At 38.5% G+C, this 12350-nt stretch overlaps 1 protein-coding gene across 1 annotated transcript in view; it reads right to left on the reverse strand.

Annotated features, from left to right (window-relative positions):
* MAP3K5 (mitogen-activated protein kinase kinase kinase 5) overlaps positions 1-12350 on the reverse strand; it is a 228391-nt gene that overhangs the window by 83361 nt on the left and 132680 nt on the right. The window contains exons 9-11 of the mRNA XM_005684842.3: positions 10468-10627; positions 7374-7527; positions 1114-1221 (exon numbers count right to left, since the gene is read on the reverse strand). Coding sequence (XP_005684899.2) covers positions 1114-1221; positions 7374-7527; positions 10468-10627 — 422 coding nt within the window. The remainder of the gene's footprint in view (positions 1-1113; positions 1222-7373; positions 7528-10467; positions 10628-12350) is intronic.

Raw genomic sequence — 12350 nt, forward strand, 5'->3', positions numbered from 1 at the left:
TATTCTTCCCTGGAAAATCCCCATAGACAGAGGAGCCTGGTGGGCTCAGTCCATGGGGTCGCAAAGAGGACATGACTAAGCAACTAAGCACAGCACAAAGAAAACACTGTACTTTATAAAAACAAGGTTAATAAGATGTCTATAGATGTATTAGTTATGGTCAATTTTGTCATGATGGCATGACTCCAAGTGGAGTACAGATTGGAGGTTCCAAGGATCCCTTCCTTGGGTTCAATTAATTTACTAGAGCAGCTCATAGAACTCAGAGAAACATTTTACTTACTTGATTACCAGCTTATGATACATGGATATGATTAACAAACAATCAGATGGAAGAGGTGCACAGGGCAAGGTATGGAGAAAGTCTTGGAGCTTTCATGTCTTCTCCACATACACCCTTCTTTCCACATCCCCAAGTATTCACCAACCCAGAAGTTCTCTGAACCCCATTCTTTTGGGTTTTTCTGGAGGCTTCATTACATAGGCATGTTTGATTAAATCATTGGTCATTGGTCAATGATTCAACCTCCAGCCCTCCTCCCCTCCCAGAGATCAGGATATGGGAATGAAAGTTCCAATCCTCCAAACTCCTGGTTGGTTCCCCTGGCAACCAGGCCCCATCCTTAGGTGTTTTCGGGGTACTACCTCAGTAACATAACAAAAGTCATCTTTATGACTCTCAGCATTCAGGAAATTCCAAGGGTTTTAGGAACTCTGTGCCAGAAATAGGGGCCAGATCAAAAACATATTTACTATAAACTGCAATATCACAATTCTCTAATATAACATGAATGACCTCCCAAGTAATTGCTGTCAAAAATAAATAAATAAATAAAATTATTATTTTTTTAAAAAATGGTGCCATTTTGAGTGCCCTTTGGATGGCTATGCCATCTATAATGAAAATCCAAACGGCAGAATTATACTTTATTGACTGAAATCCATAACCAACATTTAACAAATTTTATATTACCAAATACATTTATGCCAAAATAAATACACAGGAAGCTATTTCTTCTAAACTAACACAGACATTTGCTAGAATATATAAATGTCAGAAGGTATAAAATCTTTCACTACTAATGCTCTTGTCTTAATAACTGCACAATTTACCTTGTCATCAGGAAGCACGTGCCAAATAGATATTGTCTTTTCCTCAACTTCATTGTTGATAGACAAATACGAAGGTTGATAGATTTTGGTTGGTTCTAATATTAATACCTTCAAAACATAAGGCAAAGAAACTAGTATTATTGACTTAAGATTTAAGCCATTTAGAGTTGTTATAACAACACTGCACTGACACAAGAGATTAACAGATAAGGCTTAGTCCAAAGCTGGAGTAAGACTATTTTAACTTCAGATTCTTGCCATCCTATGAGGCCTCTGAGCAATTCATGTATTAAACAGTTACCATAAGTTACAATAATCATCACCTTTCATTGCTAAAGAAACTGGAAATAAATTTTTGAAGTCCTTATGTTGGTTTGGCTATCCCCAGGGAATCTACTTGGAGAAGGCAATGGTAACCCACTCCAGTACTCTTGCCTGGAAAATCCCATGGACAGAGGAGCCTGGTAGGCTACAGTCCAGGGGGTCGTGAAGAGTTGGACACGACTGAGTGACTTCACTTTCACTTTTCACTGTCATGCATTGGAGAAGGAAATGGCAACCCACTCCAGTGTTCTTGCCTGGAGAATCCCAGGGACAGGGGAGCCTGCTGGGCTTCCATCTATGGGGTCGCACAGAGTCGGACACGACTGAAGCGACTTAGCAGCAGCAGCAGCAGTAGGGAATCTACTAGTGCTATATATATATATTAAAGCTTTTATTTTATTTATAATCAATATAGAATCTATTTCTCTTGTTTTAGTTTTTTTAATTTTAATTTTTTATTGAAGCATAGTTGATTTACAATGTTTCAGGTGTAGAGTAAAGTGATTCCATTATAAATATACATATTCTTTTCCCATAATCTATTTCTATAAATGTAAATGTGTCAAAGAAAGGCAGAATGTGGTAAAAGAACAAATAATTCTACGTCCATAAGATTCCATATATAGACTATCACATGCTTATTTTAGACCTTTTTGTGGCCACACTGTACCAGAAAGATGTAGCAGTACGGTTTTCATACCCTTGTAAATAGACTGAGAAAAGATTTTGATTATTATTGAAAGAGTTTTACATATGAGCCAAAGAAATGGACATAATTCTATGAAATAATAAAAGTGCTTTTGCACTGCCTCCAAGATAAAACTAGTACCTTCAATAATGATATATTTAGCTTTGTGAGAGAAAAAGAGAGAAATAAAACTAGCTCCTACTTCGGAGAGTATCCGAGGATATACGACAAGCGGGATGAGGGTCTCCATCAAAGGACTAGACAATGTTTACATTGTTACTAACATCTCATATTAGGAGCAAATAACACTGAAACAGCACACCTACATTGATTTCAAAGGTGCTACAGATATTAACTTTTTGTACAGACATTTAAAGGCACCTATTCAGCTCAAATTTCCTGTGTGGTCTTAAGCAGGAATATTTGGGAAGAAAATAAAATGCCAGAGAAAATGGAACAGTTCTTTTTATTCAAGTTAAGGTAGAGAGAATTAGAAAAGGGGGATGAGAAAGACAATATTTTCTTTAATCAAAGGTAAAAAATCCTTAAGGGCATAAAGAATTATTGGTCAGGCTCTGGTGATGAAAATAAGATAGCATATGCCACAAATAAACACATAGCAAAGAGCTTGCTGGGGAACACAGTCTGATTCAGAAACATGCTGGGCGAATCAAGGTCCAGATTCCTATCAATAGAGAACTAAGCGGCACTGATTAATAATGAAAATCATTACTTTTCAATCTTAGCTTGGTAAAAACAGTGCTTTCAAATGTGAGTATCCCAGTGTTTGTGAAATTAAAATAAATAATAGAGAATAAAATGGTTTCCCAAAACAGCACCCAAGACACTCCACTGAGGACTAGAACTTTCCTTGTCCCCTAAAGAAGAGAGCATGCTATCTAACGTTGGAAAAGCACAGCACAGGTTATCTCCTGTCTTCTTAAATGACGGCATTATTGTTGTCTCAAATAGTTCTAACAGATAAAATCTGAAATATGAATTTCCTATCTTGAGATTAGGAAAAAACTGGTTGCAATTATTATTGTCAAATGATTGCTTCAACAGTGTGTGAACTGAGAACTTCCAGATGTTCAAGCTGGATTTAGAAAAGGCAGAGGAACCAGAGATCAAATTGCCAACATCAGTTGGATCACAGAAAAAGCAAGAAAATTCCAGAAAAACATCTATTTCTGCTTCACTGACTATGCTAAAGCCTTTGACTGTGTGGATCACAATGAACTGTGGAAAATTCTTAAAGAGTTGGGGATACCAAATCACCTGACCTGCCATCTAAGAAACCTGTATGCAGGTCAAGAAGCAACAGTTAGAACCAAATATGAACAATGGACTGGTTCCAAATTGGGAAAGGAGTACGTCGAGGCTGCATATTGTCACCCTGCTTATTTAACTTATATGCAGAGTACCTCAAGGGGAATGCTGAGATGGATGAATCACAAGCCGAACTCAAGACCGCCAGGAGAAATATCAATAACCTCAGGTACGCAGATGACACCACCCTTATGGCAGAAAGCAAAGAGGAACTAAAGAGCCTCTTGATGAAAGTGAAAGAGGAGACTGAAAAAGTTGGCTTAAAACTCAGCATTCAAAAAATGAAGATCATGGCATCCAGTCCCAACACTTCATGGCAAATAGATGGGGAAACAATGGAAACAGTGACAGACTTTATTTTCTTGGGCTCCAAAATCACTGCAGATGCTGAATGCAGCCATGAAATTAAAAGACACTTGCTCCTTGGAAGAAAAGCTATGACAAACCTAGACAATGTATTAAAAGCAGGGACACTACTTTGCTGACAAATGTTTGTATAGTCAAAGCTATCGTTTTTCCAGTAGTCATGTATGGATGTGAGAGTTGGACAATAACAAAGGCTGAGCACCAAAGAATTGATGCTTTTGAACTGTGGTGTTGGAGAAGACTCTTCAGAGTCCCTTGGACTGCAAGGGGATCCAACCAGTCAATCCTAAAGGATATCAACCCTGAATATTCATCGGAAGGACTAATGCTGAAGTTGAAGCTCCAATATTTTGGCCACTCTTCTTCAACTCATTAGAAAAGACCCTGATGCTGGGAAATATTGAAGGCAGGAGGAGAAGGGGACAACAGAGGATGTCTGGATGGTTGGACGCCATCACTGACTCAATGGACATCAGTTTGAGCAAGCTCTGAGAGATGGTAAAGGACAGGGAAGCCTGGCGTGCTGGATTTCATGGGATTGCAGAGCTGGATAAGACTGAGTGAATGAACAACAACAACAAATGCATGCTGAGCCCTCTGAACTTCTATTGAACCGGCAAAACATGAGGAATTTGTAGCATGCCTTGTGGATGTCACAGAAAGGCTGATTAAAGACAAGAAAAAGGCTGCAATTTGATGAAACCAGCTAAATACAACTCGCTTGGGAGTATACGTATTCTTGCTTTCAGTTTCTTATGTTTTATATCAGCTAACATTACAATTAACTACTGAATTCTGAAGTATAAAGGAAGATAGCAAGGCCTGTAGACTCTAAGAGGAGACAGTAAGCAGAGGTATATAATAAGTTCCTATAGAAACTGTGAAAGTACCACTTCCTCTTCCTCTCTCCTGACATTATCTGATGGCTTGATGGTCTCCTAACTTTTCAAAGTAGGAAGGAAAGAAAACGTACATTGAAGAGAGGTGAGGAAAAAGAATGAATCAAACTGAACCCAAACAATACTAACGTGATGGGATTAGTAATGATTGGATTCTTCATTTTCCAAAGAAACTTCGGTCTGTTTTCTTTTGCCTAGAGTCACTGCTATTTCTTGGAAGCATGAGAATGGATATGATAGTGAGATAAATGAAACCAATTAAATAATATTTTCTAATATAAGCTACCTGGTCAAACCCATTTCCAATGAAGGATAAGGTAATCACCCCAATCAAGACCTAATGCAGCCTTCACAAGTGTGGGTTATAGAAAACGCTACTCTAAGGACATAAATAGTTACAGTGACTGACAGAACCACAGGTTCTAGAAGCTTGCCTTTCTCTACGCAATAGAAGGTGGGCAACAAACTCCATGGTTGCATGGAGTGGGCTGGGTGAGAAAGGGCAGTGAGTGAAACAGAATGAATGGGATTGGAACTGACATCTTAAATGGTAGCATCCAGTTGGCTCAGGAGATTACTGTTTTTGAAAGAAGGCAGTTATAAATTGCCCATCCTTTCATTGTTCAAGAGCAGTTAAAAGTCTGGATTATGACCATTTTTCTGTTTCTTTTGCTTATCAGTTTGTGTGAGTTGTTTTGTTTGTTTGTGTGTGTTGGTTTTTGCATACTGGGTGCATTGATCCTTTTGCAGCATTAGTGTTAAATATTCTCTCCCTTTCTAGCATTTTCCATATTTAGGGTGGATTTTTTTTTTAAGATGACCAAAATCTTGAACTTTTAATTGAATCAAATTGGTTAATATTTGCCAGTGGAGCTTATAGGTTCCTTTCTTGCTTAAGAGAGCCTCTCTTTCCTGGAGTATACACCTATATTCTAGCTTCCCTGGTGGCTTAGGCGGTAAAGAATCTCCCCGCCATGTAGGAGACCTGGGTTCAGTCCCTGGGTTGGGAAGATCCCTTGGAGAAGGGAATGGCTATCCACTCCACTGTACTTGCCTGGAGAAGTCCAGGGACAGAGAGGCCTGGTAGGCTACAGCCCATGGGGTTGCGAAGAGTTGGACATGACTGAACAACTAACACACACCTATATTCTCCTAAATTCTCGCTCACTATTTTCTGGGCTTTTTTTATTTTTTATTTTTTTTTACATTCACATTATGACAAACTAATTCATGTTAAAGTAATTTAAATTAGCTCAGAATCGCTAATGTAAGTGGTTTCCTCTCATGGGTGACTTTAGTCCATCAAGTCAACAGTCTATTAAATACTTCAGTTTTGTGCTATCTTCTTTCACTAACACATTCACTATCATCAAAGCACCAGCTAAAGGCCAGCTGCCAGCTCACTCTGAGAGAAGTATTTTCCTAGGCTACACATTATATAGGATAGAATACAGAGTGAAGTGTTATAGTTTGAAAGACTTTTCAACAACAGATCCTGCTGAGCTATGGCTTCCTCTGGAAGCAAGAGCAAAGGAAGTGTGTTAATGCCAGGGATAGATTTAATTAAATGAAACATTTGATCCTACCAACAAGCACTAGAAAACGAGATTTTATAAAAAGAATTAAGAGTTGTCATCACCACTGAGTATGAAGGATTGAGACTAACAGAGCTCAAACAGATTTCTGGCATCACTTTGATGTGGGAAGACGTCTGTGTATACAGTCAGTTGCCAGTAATTCTTGAATTGGGTGCTAAAGCTACATTGCTTTGGATGATTTTCCAAGAACTATCAGGATGGGTGTGGAACCAGCTAAGGTGGACAAAATATTTTAAAAGTGTGTGTATGTGTGTTATACATTTAAATATCTCAATGTGATAGAAACCAGGCATAATGAGTTGCAGACCAGAACCTATGAAGTATCATTTCCCATCCTCTAGAGCAGCGGTCCCCAACCTTTTTTGGCACCAGGGACCAATTTCATGGAAGACACATTTTCCATGGATGAAGCGGCAGGGCAGGGGGTGGTGGCGGTGGGGAGCTTTCAGGATGATTCAAGTACATTTACATCTATTGTGTACTCTATTTCTGTGATTGTTACATCAGCTCCACCTCAGATCATCAGGCATTAGATCCCAGAGGCTGGGGATCCCTGCTCTAAAGCACTGTAAAAAGCGACGCCTCATCTAACTCTGACCCACAGGGGTAGTAAGTGGTAGTGATGGAGTAACAATGCAGGTGAGCCTGACACTTTTCCCCAAAATAATGTTGATATTGACGGTGACAATGTCAACAAAACTGCAGTATGAATTAAAAGCACCCATTCATCTGATCTGAAGAGATACCTGAACTTCTTGAGCTAAGAGATAATCTTTTCCTGGGAAAGCACACATTACAGATTATCAAAGGAAACCACCAAGTGTCATGGCAAAAACATGAAAACATATCTTTTTTCTCTGACTGTGACAGTTATTTTTAAAAGTAAGCTAAAGCACATCAATTTGTAGAAAATAAGTATTTTTAACCAGATGACCATCTTCACTTGCTGTGCGTGAAAAAGAGCACATTAATACTGTTACAATCACAAGTGCAAGATGTTCTTTAATAAAGGAAACAAAACATAAACGTCCTGAGAGTTAAGTGAAGAGTACTTACTGGAAACCTAACTACAGTGACATCTGTCTTTGTGGCCTCAACCAGGAAATCCATCCAGAAGTCCACAAGTTCCTGTTTGGCCACAGGCTGTTCCGAAGTCAGTTTCACAAAATGCTTATATATCAGAATTGTCTCTACAATAGACTTGAGGTACCTAAAAATTAAACAATATAAAATGTATAATAGGCAAATTTAGAACTACCTATTCCCACATATCCCAGTCTTACTCTGTAAATGTAATTTAAACATGGCATTAATAATTATACCAGCCAAGTCACCAAACTTCATTCATTTTTTGCTACGTCATGAACTATCATGCTATCTCATTTAAAACTCACAAAAATGCAATAAAGTAGGCCATTTCCCCCCCCCCCCCATTATAAAGATGAGGAAACTAAGGCTTAGACAGCTTACATAACTTGGACTGAACAAAACATCTACTTAAAACATGACTTTTAAAGTAATGCCTAGTGACTTCTCTGGTGGTCTAGTGGCTAAGACACTGCACTTTCAATGCAGGGGGCCCAATAAATAAACAATATTAAATATCTTAAAAATTAAAAAAATAAATAAAGTAATGCCTATATTATACTCAAGAAAGTGTTAATGCATTTGCTCTAAAATGCAAATGCATTTAAAAGATTTCCTTGGGAAATCTTTCTAAATAGACCCACCATAAGAAATATTATTTTGCTCTGAAGTAACTCAGCTCATATGCCTTATATGAATATCCTTAAATTGCAAGACAGATGTTGCCTCGAAGGAAAAAGTCAGGAAAATAAGAGGAGTGAGCTAATTATATGAGATAATGGGCATGCAAGCACTTTGTAAACTATAAACTACACACATGGAATTAACATTAAATTAATGGGAACAAAACATTGTTATGTGGTGGTTGCCACTATTGCACAAAATAATGCCTGTTTTCTTGTTAACAAAGGCCAAGAAACCTCTAATTGAAACTCTTTGTCTCTGCGCTCCAGCCTCCTCCGCAACCGTCATCAGGATAGTTGTCATAAAGAAACAACCAATTTGACCGCATGGGATATGTGTGCATTTATCGGTTCATTTATTTTCATGTCATTTGCTGAATGACAGTACAGCCCTGTCCTCAAGCTGCATGCAGGGCCAAGGAGACAGAAATGTAAAAGGTGCTGAGCACCATGACACAAATGCCCATGGAGCTTTAATTCACGGAGATAAAACTGACAACAGTCATAAAGCAGTATCAGTAGAAATATGACTAAACACGGAAGAAGAAAGTTTCAGGAAATGAGTGGCTCACACACAGAAGTATATGTAACAACATTCACCACCTTCTGTCTGGCTGTGGGGAAGGGTCGTAGGTTGGCGTGGGATTTAGGAGCAGACATGACCCATGAAAGCTCCCCAGGTAGAGGAGAGGGCTGGAAGACAATGCTCCTCGCATGTTGAGACACAGCAGCACGAAGCCAGAATCTTGCATGCTCAGTGTAAACAGAGAGCAGTGTAAACCTAGGGGTGTGACAAGGACTGAGGTTTAGTGATTGAGGGCAAACCTTCTTTGCCACGCCAAGGAGGTGGACTTTATCCCTTAGGCTGTGAGGAGTCATTAAAGTATGGTGATTTAAAGATTTCAGTGAAAGGGGAGGCTCAGACATGCGTTTTAGAAAGATCATTATGGGAGTGATGCCAGGAAGCATTTGCTAATGAGGGAGACCTGAATGTGACCAAATGCTTTAAGAGGCCACGAAGGTCTACTGTGGTGGGCATCTCCTCAAATGGTCCCTCTGATGACAAAGCATCAGTGGCCTGAGTCCTGAGCTGCTTTGAGCCTTTCTTGATACCACAGGTAAACTTTATTTTTCTTAAATTATTTTTTATTAGCATATAGTTGCTTTACAATCTTGTGATAGTTTCTGTTAATACAGCAAAATGAATCAGCTGCTGCTGCTGCTGCTAAGTCGCTTCAGTCGTATCTGACTATGTGTGATCCCATAGACGGCAGCCCACCAGGCTCCGCCGTCCCTGGGATTCTCCAGGCAAGAACACTGGAGTGGGTTGCCATTTCCTTCTCCAATGCATGAAAATGAAAAGTGAAAGTGAAGTCGCTCAATCGTGCCCGACTCTTCGCGACCCCATGGACTGCAGCCCACCAGACTCCTTCGTCCATGGGATTTTCCAGGCAAGAGTACTGGAGTGGGGTGCCATAGCCTTCTCCGAATGAATCAGTTACACATACACAAATACTCCTGTTTTTTGGATTTCCTTCCCATTTAGGTTACCACAGAACATGAAGTAGAGTTCTCTGTGCTATATGGTAGGTTCTATTTCATTCTCTATTTTATACATGGTATTAATAGTGTTCATATGTCAATTCCAATCTCCCCAATTTACCCCACTCCTTCTTCCCCCCCTTGATGCCCATATGTTTGTTCTCTACATCTCACAGTTAACCTTTAAAAATCTTTAAAGCTAATAGTCAATCATTACATGAGATGCATAATAAAATTAGCACTAAAAATAATCTCAAATGCAGATGGAATTTTGTTTTAATCTTTCCAGTTACCACATCCATAGTGATGAGACTTGGTTGCATCCCAAGAACTATTTGAAATTAGAAAAACACACATAATATATGAAACATCTAAAAGTGTTAGGAAATTCTAAGTAACAAAGAAGTGCAATTCAAGAATGAGAGTCCTAAGAGGGAGGTTAGATCATGAAGGAAACAAAGGGCGCATGTTTGGAGCAGAGACTGGGAAGCTGAGATAGAAGCTTGTAAATCTGCTGATTAGAGCTGCACATGTAAAATTGGAGGCGTGTGTATGATTCAAGTAGGAGATACCGGCCAACTTGGGCTAGTGGGTTGGTCAGTGTGATGGAAAGGCTAAGCTTGGTGGCCACCGGATATCACCTGTGTCTAAAGTCATCAGAACCTACAATCAATACATTTTGTTTATGAGCATCAATCACTTTTCCCTCTAGATTGTGTATTTCAGTCTCTAAGCAAATAAATCATCTAGTTGTCAGTTCAACATATTTAACAATTTAGAAACAAGTGATAGCTTTTATAAAAAAATAAATCTATAAATGTCTAACAGTTTACTATTACCATGCAGGTGTCTTCAGTTTAAAAAGCTTTTCAGATGCTTGAATGACTCTCAAGTGGTCATTGGCCAGGACACTGGCCCCCAGGAAAAATCCAACTTCCCAGTAGCTCTGGAGTTTTTCCAAGTTTCCCTTTTTACCAAGAAGACTACTTAGCTTCACCCCTAGAAGATGAATAGGAAAAAGAACATTACAAACACACCACAGGCAGGCAGAACTGACTTCTTTATTAAAAAGCAACCTTTTTTTCATTCCTCCTTTCAGATTAAAATACCTTTGTTAAGTTTCTGATTCTTAGAAGGGCTTAAGTTCATTGTAAAAGAAAGAAAAAAAGACTAATCAGAAAGGTACACAGAAAAAACTGATAATTTCCCTTCAGTTTGAAAACCTCCAAATAACTGCCGACTTCACACTGATGCACATCATTCCAGAATTATTATATATGTTGGTATACGGGCTTCCCTGGTGGCTCAGCGGTAAAGAATCCACCTGCTGAGGCAGGAGATGCAGGTTTCATCCGTGGGTCGGAAGATTTTCCTAGAGAAGGAAATGGCAACTCACCCCAGTATTCTTGCCTGGGAAACCCCATGGACAGAGAAGCCTGGTGGGCTAGAAGGCATGGGGTCGCAAAAGACTTGGTAACGACTTAGCGGCTACACAACAATAAATGATCTCAGGCTTAGAGAAGCTTACTTGTTAATTTGCGTTTTGCTCAGTAGATATCCAAATAATTTCTGTCTAGTGAAACAATATCTAATATTTATAACCGCCTGGTTATAAACTAGCTTTTAAAAAAATCAAACTCAGAAATCTGATTCTAATATTTCTTTGTTAAATTATGATGACCTTATCTCCAAGGAAGATCCCCTCAAGAAGGGAATGGCTACCCATTCTTGCCTGAAGAATTCCATGGACAGAGAAGCCTGGCAGGCTACAGTCCACGGGGTCACAAAGTATCAGATGTGACTGAATGACTAACATTAGCTTCTTAAAAGCACTTTAAACAGGACACAGTCTCTTACTGTTTCCATATTCACTGAATTAAATAGAATCTTTTATATTTTCTGAGTCATGAATTTACCTTTTTTTAAAAAATTATGCTTTAATGAAATGAAACAACCTTTAAAAAACCTTATGTTGCTTTTTATTATATAATTCCACTTAAGCCATGAGTATTTTAGGAAAAAGTCCATTTGGGAATTCTTCACATTTTGTGATGATAATTTAAAAAGAGAACAGCTTTGCCACCTTAAAATTTCATGAGATGAAAAAAAACTGCACGTGTATGCAACAACATCTATGACATCCTATCTGGACAGAAAAAATACAACAAATATAAATGGAAGAACGTGTAGGGGGGAAATTAGATACTAAAAATGTGTGTCTCTGTCAACCTCAGTTGAAAATGAATATTTTTTTGTTTCATACTTTCAGAACAATGAATGTAGAACCAAGGTAGCATCAGACCATTTAAACATTTAAACAGGGACCATGAAAGTGTTTAACAGTAAAATTATATTAGTTTTAAAATTAAAATTTAGATTTATTCTCGCTTGCCAGAAGTTCACTCTATGAGGGTCATCTCAACTTTGGCCTTAGCATAATTTGGTCACATGATGTGACTCTGAATCATTCAGCATTTGGACTAAATGTATTTTTTGTTTAATGGCAAGTAGTATTTTAGTATACAGATGAGTTGTGGTTTATTTACCCAAATGCAGATGGTAGCTGCTTTTCATCATTATAAATCTTCTTGTACACATAGCTTTGTGCACTTGTTCAATTATTTCTTTGTAGTAAAATCCTCAACTTGGACTTGTTGGGGACACAGATATGCTCATTTTAGTGTTGATATTATGGGTAGTGGGCTTCCCAGGTGGTGCAGTG

Source organism: Capra hircus, chromosome 9 (genome assembly GCF_001704415.2).
Source record: "Capra hircus breed San Clemente chromosome 9, ASM170441v1, whole genome shotgun sequence".
In the NCBI taxonomy this organism is placed as follows: domain Eukaryota; kingdom Metazoa; phylum Chordata; class Mammalia; order Artiodactyla; family Bovidae; genus Capra; species Capra hircus.